This window comes from Solanum stenotomum, chromosome 9 (assembly GCF_019186545.1).
Source record: "Solanum stenotomum isolate F172 chromosome 9, ASM1918654v1, whole genome shotgun sequence".
In the NCBI taxonomy this organism is placed as follows: domain Eukaryota; kingdom Viridiplantae; phylum Streptophyta; class Magnoliopsida; order Solanales; family Solanaceae; genus Solanum; species Solanum stenotomum.
The window spans coordinates 19,977,067-19,989,544 of record NC_064290.1 but is presented as its reverse complement, the minus strand read 5'-3'; the positions used below and the strand labels follow the sequence as shown (position 1 = coordinate 19,989,544).

At 38.4% G+C, this 12,478-nt stretch overlaps 1 protein-coding gene and 1 pseudogene across 1 annotated transcript; one reads left to right on the top strand and one right to left on the bottom strand.

The window, feature by feature from the left end:
* Positions 1 to 4,407: 4,407 nt before the first annotated feature.
* On the bottom strand, positions 4,408 to 8,430 carry LOC125875883 (probable pre-mRNA-splicing factor ATP-dependent RNA helicase DEAH5). Its single transcript, XM_049556934.1, has 2 exons — positions 5,183 to 8,430; positions 4,408 to 4,975 (listed from the first exon to the last, which is right to left on the bottom strand). Exons 1-2 carry the CDS (start codon positions 8,347 to 8,349, stop codon positions 4,582 to 4,584), a joined length of 3,561 nt encoding a protein of 1,186 aa, XP_049412891.1. The 5' UTR covers positions 8,350 to 8,430; the 3' UTR covers positions 4,408 to 4,581.
* Positions 8,431 to 9,583: 1,153 nt separating this feature from the next.
* On the top strand, positions 9,584 to 10,240 carry LOC125877349 (uncharacterized; annotated as a pseudogene).
* Positions 10,241 to 12,478: the final 2,238 nt, after the last annotated feature.

Genomic DNA, 12,478 nt, shown 5'->3' with positions numbered 1-12,478 from the left:
TCGGTTGTCGACCGTCCCGGCATGAATCCAAACTGATTCTCAGAAATGGACACCCCTCTTCTCACCCTCATCTCCACCACTCTCTCCCAAATCTTCATAGTATGGCTTAGCAATTTGATACCCCTGTAGTTGTTACAGTTTTGGATATCACCCTTGTTTTTATACAACGGAACCATTGTACTCCACCTCCATTCATCAGGCATCTTTGCTGTCTTAAAAATAACATTAAACAACCCAGTCAACCACTCTATACCTGCCTTGTCCGTGCTCTTCCAAAAATCCACCGGAATCTCATCGGGTCCTGTCGCTCTTCCCCTGCTCATCCTACTAATAGGACGTATAACCTCCTCGCTCCTAAAACACCTGCAGTACCCAAAGTCCCGAAGTCTTTCCGAGTGTGCCAAATCACCCAATACAATGTCTCCGCCCTCTTCTTCATTTAGAAGTTTGTGAAAGTATCTTCGACATCTCTGCTTGATGGAGGTCTCATCCACCAATACTTTGCCTTCCTCATCCTTGATACACTTTACTTGGTCAAGTCGCGCGCCTTCCTCTCTCTTGCTTTTGCGAGCCTATACAATTTCTTATCCCCACCTTTGTCCCCCAGCTCGACATACAAGCGCTCGAAAGCTGCCGTCTTAGCCTTCGTAACTGCTAACTTAGCTTCTGTCTGTGTCGTCTTATAGACTTTCTTAAGTGTCCCCTTCTCTTCCTCATCTATGCACTCCACCAACTTTGTGTATGCAGCCTTCTTCGCTTCCACTTTGCCTTGGACTTCCCCATTCCACCACCAATCTCCTTTATGGCCTCCAAATTTACCCCTTGATACCCCTAACACCTTTGAAGCAACTTCCCTAATGCAACTAGCTGCTTTATTCCACATGGTGTCCACATCCCCGCTACCACTCCAAGCCCCCATCCCACTCAACTTCTCACCCATCTCCCGAGAAAGGTCAGGGGTCAAGCCACCCCATTTAATCCTCGGTCGATCAGATACAATCTTCTTCCTCTTATCCCTCTTAATTTCCAGGTCCATCACCAAAAGCTTGTGTTGGGTAGTAACATTTTCACTTGGGATAACCTTGCAGTCCTTAACGAGGCCTCTATCACCCTTCCTAAGGAGTAGGTAGTCTATCTGAGTCTTAGCTACCGAGCTACGAAAGGTAACCATGTGGTTCTCCTTCTTCGGAAAGCATGAGTTAGCAATCACCAACTCAAAAGCCTTAGCAAAATCCAGAAGCGCAGTTCCACCCCCATTTCTCTCCCCAAAACCGAAGCCTCCATGAACATCATCAAAGCCATTAGAAGTTGCCCCGATATGGCCATTAAAATCTCCACCAATGACAAATTTCTCGGTTATCGGTATACCTCTAATTACCTCATCCAAATCCTCATAAAAGAGCTTTTTGGCCTCCTCGCCCAATCCCACTTGAGGTGCGTAAGCACTAATAACACTCAAAGTACATCCTCCAATGACTAGCTTAATCAACATCAACCTATCATTGATCCTCCTAACCTCCACCACTTGCTCCCTCAAATCCCCGTCTACTAAAATACCCACTCCATTTCTATCCCTAGAGCCTCCTGAGTACCACAACTTAAACCCGTCGACATCCCGAGCCTTGGAACCTACCCATCTAGTCTCTTGGACACAAACTATATTAATCTTTCTTTTCTTGAGAATTTTCACTAACTCTAAGGACTTCCCTGTTAGCGAACCTATGTTCCAAGATCCTACCCTCAATTTCTGGGAACCCGTAACCCACTTACCACTATTCTCCCTCATCCTCGGCCTCAACCGAAGACATGACTCAAAACCACCATCAGGTACCAATTCCACTTGAAAACTACTGAATCTACTGTAAAATCTACACAGGAATACACTTCAAACAGAAAAAAATTTCTGCAACAGGTGTATATTCTAAAAGACCAGATAGCAACAACTAAACTAAAAGATCAAGTATAGTGTATTCTCCAAAAGACACGATAGCACAACTATATTATACGCTGAAGCACTGATCAGAACTATAAAAGAAACAAGCAAGAACTGATCTGAAATATATAAGATGGAGCCCTAATATGAGCTAAAATGCTAATCAGAACCAGCCAAAAAATTTAAACAGTCCAAATAATCAGATGTATTGCACAATGCACAATCAGGTAACCTTAAAAATCTACTCCTATGCTCTTCAAATTATTGAAAGTAGGGTGTGATTACCTACCAAGCAAGACTAAATTACCTAACAAGAGGGTTTCAATGAAGAAAACAAGATAGATAGAACCTGGTCGGTGAAGATGGAGGGCTTCGGTGGTCTTAGGGCTTTTTCCGGCCAGATCTGGTCGGTCTCACCTGTGAATGCCTTGCCTGCACCGGAGTTGGCTGTTCACAGCAGCGAGCAGCTGGAGGTCCTGTTTGTTGATTTCGTCCTCACTGGAACAACGGAGAACAGAGAAAGAAGCTCGCCAGTCGGAGCTGGTCCTCACGATGCTTCTGGCCGGCGCAGCCTATGCTTGCCGGCGAGAAGAACGGATCGGCGGCAGCGCCCGGTTTCCGACTGGTTTTCGCGGTTGCTCGCTGACCGTCGTTGGCCGACGCTTCGCCTGAGGGATTGGTGAAGAAGAAGAGGAACGTTGGTGCAGTAGAAAGAGAGAGAGAGAGAGAGAAGAGAGAGAATGAAGACCTTTGTTTATAGTAATAAACTAAACGTATATTCTAAGGTGAAGTATAGACTGTATCAGGGATAGTCTTTGGTCAAAATGGTGAAGCAAACTTGACATGCCTACAAAAGAACTCAAGCATATTGGAAGTCCAAAAATTCAAATACATGGCTCATAAAACAAATGGCAGCTTGAACATTACATGTTTCCAATAAAACTATGGTACTTGCATGGTTCCAAGTGCATCTTAGAGAAACTAGCCAAAGTTCATTTGTCAATTTACACTAGCTGTACGTGACTGATGATAGGTCACAGCACGGTCCAGTCTTGAGTTCGCAAATATCTCGCCCAGGTGTTCACCAAAATCAGGGCCAAACTTATCCTATACAATATGTTATGGATGGAACAACCCATGCAGCTACTCACTTCCGTCACAATTACTTTAACTACATCAAACATGAGAAATATATACCTGGTGTTTCTTGTGGGCAATCAGCAGTAGAAACAGTTGAGAAAATTCAGTAGGAGTTTCCAACCTCTGACTTGACCCGTGCCGATTGAAAGCCAAAAAATCAATCAATTGACAGTCAATTAAGTTGGAACTAAAACTTATCAATGTCTCATGGTTAAAAAGCTAAAGTTCATTACATCATAAATAGTATTCCGGCATTCATCTGGTGCCAACTACTACAATCCATGGTTCATTCAGACTCATGCTTATCTAAGACTTGAAACTACTGCAGTCCATGGTTCATTCAAACTCGTGCTTATCAAAGACTAGAAAATTAACCAATAAATATCTGCTAATAAGTAGTCTTAGAGGTGCAATACAGCAATAACATAAATAATCATACAACAGGTAGAAAGCAGAGACAGTCAAAGCAAGAAATGAAGGACAAAGTACTTGAAACATTATGTGGTTAGTGCAGTTACATCAATCCTAAAATTTACTGGACAACTTTAGATCTAATTGGTCTCCAACTAATTAACTCTTCAATAGTAACCAAAACATAATCTTTTCGGACCTTAGAACTTCAAATGCTTTTCACAGGAGAACCAGCCATTGAAGAGAACACACTTCATTTAAAAATGGATGTATAAAAATGACATTACATCAGAGAGAAAGAGCTAAAGCTGAGAAATAACAGATTTTACTAAATTCACCAACATTGTGAAGGTTAAAGCATTAAATCAAACATGGGGCATAATTTCAATCACAGCTGTCTGGAAAACAACCGTTAGACAAGAAATTTAAGGGGAAAACAACCTTTAGACAAGAAATGGAGTAATAATGAATCTCAACGTTACTAATAAAAAGAGCACTATTCACGACAGTGACAGCAACACCCAGATTCACGTAGAAAAAGCGATAACAAAAACATGTTCACACAATGTTTTAAGTAAATCCCTTATCCATGCTAAAGTTGGAACACATTAAAAATAAGTAAAAGTCGTCAGCAAACATTAACAAAGTCAACCCAGAAAAAATACAAAAAGGAAAAAGCATAAGAATGATTAATTTTGTAATCCAAAGTTATTAAATATTTCATGAAATACTCTATTTACTTTTCAAAACTAAAATATGATTTGGAAAGTAGTTAGCTTGAGTAACTAACATATTCTTTTAGCTTCTTTTTGATCCAGTTCAAAAGGCTTAACCATTCATCTTTGGAACATAAAAAAGATTAAAGTTGAATGTCAAAGATTATGTCCCTTGCAAAAAGCAAATAGCAGAAAAGTTATAACAACTTTGAGGAACTTCACTGAAAACTATAATTAGCTCAAATGGCAAAAAGGCTTATATGAAAGAAGTGCTCCAAATGTCAAAAATTATGTTTTAGATTGACCTAATATATGTCACTCTTACAGAAACAGACACTACGCATTTCAATGAACCAACACAACCAAGAAAAAAAAAAGATATCACGCTCGCCGTTTACTCAATCTCCATGAGTTTGGCTCGTGATATCTGTCGTAAAGAGGTTCAATACGTTCCTGTCTCTTGCGCTTGCTTAATTTTGTTGGGTCAGACACCTTGAAGAATCTTGGTGCCAGCTCAACAAGCCATTTAGGATCTACCACGGTCACCTCGCGCATGTACTCCTTTGTTGTCATAACAAGCTCGTGATAAATAACCCAGTCCGGCTGTCTTTGAAAAAGAGCACTGCTAGGATGGATGTAAACTGGCTGGTTCTCAACTAGAGTTCTATAACCCTCTTGAGGATCCTTTCTAGCAGCATGGAAAAAGAAACCTGCTCCAATAGCCTTCCGGATCTTTGTGAAATTCTTTCCAGCACTTACAACATCCAATTTATACCTGCAAGAGCAAGCAAGTATCAGAATCGAGTCGCAACCATATAAGTTTCTAACCTAAAAGAGAATTAATAAACATCAGGCAGAGAGATCCACAAAATAAGCCCAAGTCAATTAAGCTAACAGTCAATAAAGGTTAATAAGCAAACAGTAAGAGAGAACAAGGCTTGAAATCAGAAGTACAGTATGAAAAAGGAATTGAAATACATACTTATCCATGATGGAGAGCAGCTGTTTTCTAACATCCTGTGCCCTCCTAAGTGATCGTGACTGGACAAAATTTTCAAAACACCATGGACCTGAAAAGTTTTTTGCTTTCCAAGCCTCATAAACAGCAAGCAAGGTAAGATGATCACCCTCAGGCTGAAAAAATTTGGCCCTTTTCTGATCAGCCTGAGCTTGTTTTTCTCTTGGTCGGTAAAAGATATTTCCAGTTTGAATCATAGCAATGATGGTCAAGATCTCATCACTACAGCCAAGGTCCACGCTAGCAAGAAGCATCTTGGACAAAGGAGGATCTAATGGAAATTCTGCCATTTTTCTTCCCAGTTTCGTCAGAAGCCCCTCTTCATCCAATGCTCCAAGAGTATAAAGTTGCTCCATGGCAGATATGAGAGCCTGAGGGGAAGGTGGGTCCATGAAATCAAACGACAAAAGATCATTAATACCCATTGCTTTCATCATAAGAACCGTGTTCCCAAGATTTATCCTCTGGATTTCTGGAATCGCGGTAGGGGACATTTCACTGTGGAAAGCGCTCTCAGTATACAGACGGTAGCACTTCCCAGGTCCAGTTCGTCCAGCACGCCCTGCTCGTTGCTTTGCTGATGCTTGTGAAATTGGGGTAATAACCAGTGAATCAAGCCCCTGTTTTGGATTGTAGACATTTTGCTTTGCGAATCCAGGATCAATAACATAATATATACCATCAATTGTCAAAGAAGCTTCAGCAATATTTGTAGCAACAACAACTTTTCTCTTCCCAGGAGGGGCAGGATCAAAAATTCTGGACTGCATTTCACTGGGCAAGGCACTATAGACAGGCAGTATGATCAGTTCAGGAACATTTTTACCTAGACCTTTCATCCTCTCATAGAGACATTGGCAAGCATAATCAATCTCCTCTTGACCAGTTAAGAAGAGGAGGATATCACCTTCAGGTTCTGTCAAGTGGATCTGCATAACAGTAATTAAAGCTGCATCAAGGTAATCACTTTCTGGCTGCTTTGTGTAGAGTATCTCTACTGGAAAAGTTCTTCCTGGGATTGTAAAGATGTTGCAGTCGAAGAAATAACCAGAAAATTTCTCTGCATCCAAAGTTGCAGATGTGACAATTAAACGAAGGTCAGGTCTCCTCTTCATAAGCTGCTTAAGCAAACCAAAGAGAACATCAGTGTGAATTGTTCTTTCGTGTGCTTCATCAAGCATTACGACTGAATACTGGGATAAGTTATCATCAATCAGGATCTCCCTCAGAAGCATACCATCAGTCATATATTTGATAACAGTTTCTGGCCCAGTACAATCTTCAAAACGAATAGCATAACCAACTTCTTCACCTAATCGACAACCAAACTCCTCAGCAACTCTCTTAGCCACTGACATTGCAGCCACTCGACGAGGTTGAGTACAGCCAATTTTTCCCCTTGTTGTATACCCTGCCTCAGCTAGATACTGTGTCACCTGTGTTGTCTTACCAGAACCTGTCTCACCGATGACAACCAGGACCTGGTTATCATGGACAGCCTGAACCAGTTCTTTCTTCAATTTGTAAATAGGAAGACTCTGCCTCTGCTCCTGGAGGGATAGCTTAGACCTCTGGCCAAAGGTCAAGGCTTTACCATAAGCATCCTTCTTCCATTCTGGCATGTCATAGGCAGACAAACCAACACCCCTAAGCTCCTGTGCTAGATGCCTCTCACCTGTCTCTGGCATTGGGTCTTCCCAGGGTCTGTTGAGATCTTTAGGGATGGAATCAAGCATCGTTCTCTGTTGCTGCTCCCTTACTTCCCTTCTCTCCTTTATCAGAGCTGATTGTAGTGCAGCAGCACGACTCAATGATCCTTCAGGATTTTTAAAAATTTTAACAGGGGACATATCAACTGAATAACGACTCTGCCCTTGCAAGAAAGGGGGTTCATCTTCGTTCAACTCAACCTCAAGCTCTTCTTCAGCACCTTCTTCCTGATAGAGCATTCCGTCCCCTTCTTCATCAAACATGGGATGTTCCTGCACCCCCAAAACACCTGCAGCAATAAGTTGTTTCGCTTCCCACTTTTCAGGTGAACTCATCCTCTTCAGCGGTCTACGTGATGGAATTACATCCTCCTGGTCCATAATCCTGATTCCTGACAGACCAATCCTGGTCTTAGAACCTTCACCATTCATGGTTGAAGGATTAGTTGTCAACCGATCGTCGCCTAAGCTCTTTTTCAATGGCAACAGATCCTTTCCTGTATTCTGATCAACATCTCTCATTGACAAACTCAGCTTCTGCCCACTAATAGATATAACCTTCACAAAAACCTCCTGGTCCCGCTTTACTAAATCTTTGGCATTAGTGATCCTTCTAGTAGCAAGTTGTGAAACATGCACCAAGCCTTCTTTCCCTCTAAAATCACTCAGCTGAACAAAACAACCAGAATCCATCACCCTTGATACCCTCCCCTTATATACTGCATATAACTCTGGCTCATCCACGTGATGCCTTGATTTTCTCATATCCCTCTGATCATCATCGCTTTCTTGCTCATACTCATCTCTCCTACCTTTTGCATATGCATCATCCACATCATCCCTGTCCCTGTCTCTAACCTTGTCCCTGTCTCTGTCTCTGTCTCTGTGCCTTTCTGAAGTCCTACGTTCAGCTCTACCATCATCATAATCATCCCTATCTTGATCCCTACCTCTATCCCTGTATCTACCCCTTTCTCTTCTATAATCTCTATCCCTCTCTCGCCTACTACCGTGTTCTTCTTCCTCCCCATCTCTCCTCTTACTCTTGGCTTCCAGCTCAATCTCCTTTTCCAATTCCTTAACTCGTTCTCTATTATCTCTTATCTTGAGAGCGGAAAACTCAGAATCATTATCATCCTTATTGAAATCCTTGTCCGACTTAGACGTGGGTTTAGGAGGCAAAATAGCATGTATTATAGTTAGCAATGTTCTAACAAAATAATCAGGCATTTCAGCACCACTTTCTTTCAATTTGGCATCAAATTCATCTACTGTTGAGCAATTTCTACCAAGTTCAGTTATAAATTCAGCTAAAACTTTATCACCAAACCCTAAATGTGCTTCCAATTCAGAACATACCTTAGAAATTAGAGAGAGATATTCCAATTTTTCCAACTCATTTTCTTCAGTGTCGGTTCCCATTCTTCGAACGATTTCGAATAGGTCTTGCGCTGTTGCTAATCTAAGGGATTTCGTGTTTCCTGTATTTTCTTTTCTACTACATCTAATTACAAAGAGACAATTAAATGAAATGTGTCAATTAAGTCTTGCTTTGGTTTTTGGCGACACTTTGACTAAGAAGGGTCAAATTCATTTTAAAATATAATTAAGTAAATTTGGGACTAAATTAATATTTTTAAAATTTTCTAATCTTTTATAAAATACAAAAAAAAAACACTTCATTTTTCAACTTTTATAATTCTATCCAAACCATTTTTTTAAAAAAAAAGTAAAAGAAAATAGAATTTTCTCTTCTTCTTCTCCCAACGTTCTCTCTTTTCTTCTTCTTCCTTAGAAAATCCAAAAATCCGACTATTGAAACAAGTATTCTTCCCCATTATCTTATCTTCCTCCTCATCTCCGGTCGTGACTCTCTCCTCTTTGTGAACTGAAGATTGTGTTCGACTTAAAATGGGTAAGTCATTTTTTTGAAAGATTTTACAATTTTCGAACAATACTAAGGTTTTTCTTCGGTTAATGAACAATAAATTGTTCTATAGATGTGAAAATTGAATAATGGTGTAATGGTGTTATTTATTGTTTTTGAAAGAAAGTCAACAAACTCAAAAAACCTTAATTTTGAGGAAATGTATATGTATTGTTAACATTCAGTGAAAATTCGTTTTTTGTTGCTTTTGTTATTCTTTTTGTGACCATTTTGTTCATATGATTTTAGAAATATAATCTTGTTCAGTTGTCCAACATATATTTCATTTGTTGAAAGATGTGTCGTATGTTGCTACATTTTAGTGATATGTTGGTATATATTCTAACAGAGTTATCATATGTTGGAACATATCACCTATGTGTTGGGGCAACAAAATGGTCATCTGTAGTAACAAAAAGATTAATTTGTGGCAAATCATCTGTGGCAACAGAAGGTACATATGTGGCAACAAAATATCCATCTGTGTTAACATAAGTATAAATTGCTACCCATTATTATTTTATAATCAATTGTAAACTCTCAACCTTTTTTTATTTACCTTGTAGATGAAATGATACAAAAAGTTTCATCCATGACAACAACTCAATCTTTATTGGTGTTGCTTCCTCTTCTAACATCAAATGCTCTTTTTGTCTATGCGAAGAATGTGAGCAGCAACATGATTATTTTATTAGTCGTGTTAAAGAACTCACTGATATTTTTAAGGAAATGACTTATAATATTGATGTCCATACATCCAAGAAGATTTCACAGCCTTTGAAGTGTAAGAGGTTGAAAAAATCTATTTCCCAATCACTATATATAATTAGTGAAAGAAAAAGATCAATGACTACTGCTCCAGTATCACATTAAAACCCAAAAGGCAAGGAGGAGGAGAAGGAGAAGGAGAAGGAGAAGGAGAAGGAGAAGAAGCATGAGAAGGAGAAGGAGGAGAGGGAGAAGGAGCAAGAGAAGGAGAAGGAGAAGGAGAAGGAGAAAGTGAAAAAGAAAGTGAAAGAGAAAGAGAAAAAGAAAGAGAAGAAAGTTGAAGTTCTCAGTTGTGATGTGAAGCAACAATATCCATTTGAAGGTTTTAACATTGACAACGAGGGTCCAACTGAACTAATGTCATCCTTCTCGCAGTGGATAAACGATGGTCTTTACAAGCATCATGCAAAAAAGTAAAGTCGTTCAATTATTATTAGTATTTCTTCTTCTTGTCCACTAAATATTTATTTATAATACTTACAAAATTGCAGAAGAGACAAGGACGATCACTACTTAGCCAATTGCTCGGATCTTGAGTTCAAGCAACTTGATTTTGTATTTGCATTTCCAAAGAAAAAAGACTGGTTCTACGTAATGTCTCAACCTAATAAGTGCTAGACTGATGAAGTAAATTCATGCCCACTTTTATCTTTTGATTAAGACATGAATACATACAAATAAATTGATACAGAAAAATATTTGTTGATGCATCTGTGCAGTATGTGGATGCCAGTTTATACTATTTGCGGAAGAAGTCGAAGCAACAGAGTCATTCTAAATATCGATATATCACTACTAATTGTTTTTTTCAAAACATACATTGACAATGCCTGTGTTGTTCCTAATATGAGAATAAAATCGTTGGCACTATCAAAGGATTTGGTATACATGCTGGACTGCCTTGGCACCTCACAGATGAGGTTTATGTCCCTGTAAATTATAATGGGGAGTTTCATTAGGTCTTGGCAGTCGTTGTATTGAAGGAACGACACATAAAGGTGTATGATTCGATGTCCTCATCTAGGACTAACAGAAAATTGTGCGCTGAGATTCAAAAGTTGTCTATAATGTTGCCAAAGTACCTTGAATCCATCAGATTTTATGAGCAAAAAGACCGAACCAACTGGTTAGTTCTTGAATCTTACCAGGGCAAGAACAAATCTCACCAATTCGAAGTCATACATATTACTGGTATTGCCCAACAAGCAAGCAATAGTCTGTAAGTAGTATCACATTATTTTTTTAGTCTTACCACTATCGAAATGTGATGTTAATATTAGGTTTATTATATTTTCTAATTGATGATATACCATGCAGTGATTGTGGAGTTTTTGTTGCTGCATACGCTGAGTTTTTCAGTGATGGACTACAAATACCATATGATGAAATTATTTCTCAATCCCTTCGCTTGAAATATTCTTCACTCCTATGGAATTATGGGATTTTAAAGGCTCGGAGTGGCTATGTTAGTAACAACGAAAACCCACAGAGGCCTAGATCTAAGAAAGCAAAGTTCATAGATGAAAATGTTGTGGTTACCACCATTGATTAGATTGATGGTTATATATACAATTGTGAATTACCTTTTTGTTGATAAGTTGTATAAAACAATTGGTTAAGTGTTAATTTTTGCTGATAATATTAATATTAATGATTTTATTGTTATTTTTATTTTGTTGGAACAAATGTCAATTATGATGGAAAGGAAGAAATATGGTATCTGTGGCAACATATATAACCTCTGTTGTAAAAAACACCACAGAATTATCTGCATGTTCCCCAACAGAAAGGATACATGTGGCAACATCTATCACAAAAATAAGATATGTGGTAACATATGTCATAGAAAAGAGATATGTGGCAACATTATATTGTCATCAATTATTCACTTTTGCTGATAATATTAATATTAATGATTATTAATATTATTTTTATTTTGTTGAAACAAATGCCCATTATGATGGAAAGGAAGAAATGTGGTGTCTGTGGCAACATATATAACCTATGTTGTTAAAAACACCACAAAATTATCTACATGTGCCCCAATAGAAAGGGTATATGTGGCAACATATGTCACACTTTGAATTGTCAAAATTCAAAAAAAGATTGAAAAGGTTTAAAACAATCGTCCCTTCATTTTTCCCTCTCTCCTCTCCTATATAAAAGGTCATTTCATATTCCAAATTTAATTTATTTTTACTAATTTCTGTTTCTTGTCTCTTCTTTCCTTCCTTTCTCTCGTTCCATTATTCCTTCACAGATCAAGGTTGTTGTTGCGATATTTTCTATAACATTAGTGGAAATCTGTTGCGATCTTCTTTTACAACAAGGAGTCGTTGCCCTCATCATTTCTAGTTTATCGTTGATATCTTGTCAGGTAAAATCTAATTAGGGTTTCGAGAAATACTTACTGGTATTAAATTAGGACATTTTTAGTGGTTTTATCACTTATTTGTTTGTAGGATTGTTGGATAGTTATTCCTTTTGAAATATTATCTGATTTCAAAAACCTTAATTTGTAGTTCGTTGGTTAGGGTTTAGGGAGGGTTTTGTGGTTTGTTGGTGGGTTCATGTGTGGTATTGAATCGTATTTGTTATTTGTGTTGTTATGTTTGGTTGTTGTTATTTTTATTAAGAAAAATATTTGATTTTTGTGGTTGTAGATACAAATATAATGGCTCCTGTCAAAAAGAAAAATTATATTAACAAAAGAAACAACTGATACAAAGATCCAGAAGAGGCCTAGGACTAGAACTGGTAGGAAGAAGAATGAAAATTCGACTATCACTCTTTTAGAAGAACTAGCATCTGAATCAGTTTCTTCTTCTCAAGTAGAAACAAAGTTTTCTCAAAAAG

Bases quoted from the DNA above. Each gene is read 5' to 3' on its own strand.
- LOC125875883 (XM_049556934.1), bottom strand. From the start codon at position 8,349: ATGGGAACCGACACTGAAGAAAATGAGTTGGAAAAATTGGAATATCTC. The intron at 4,976-5,182 runs GTATGTATTTCA...TTGCTCTTGCAG, and splicing joins CTGCTCTCCATCATGGATAA to GTATAAATTGGATGTTGTAA.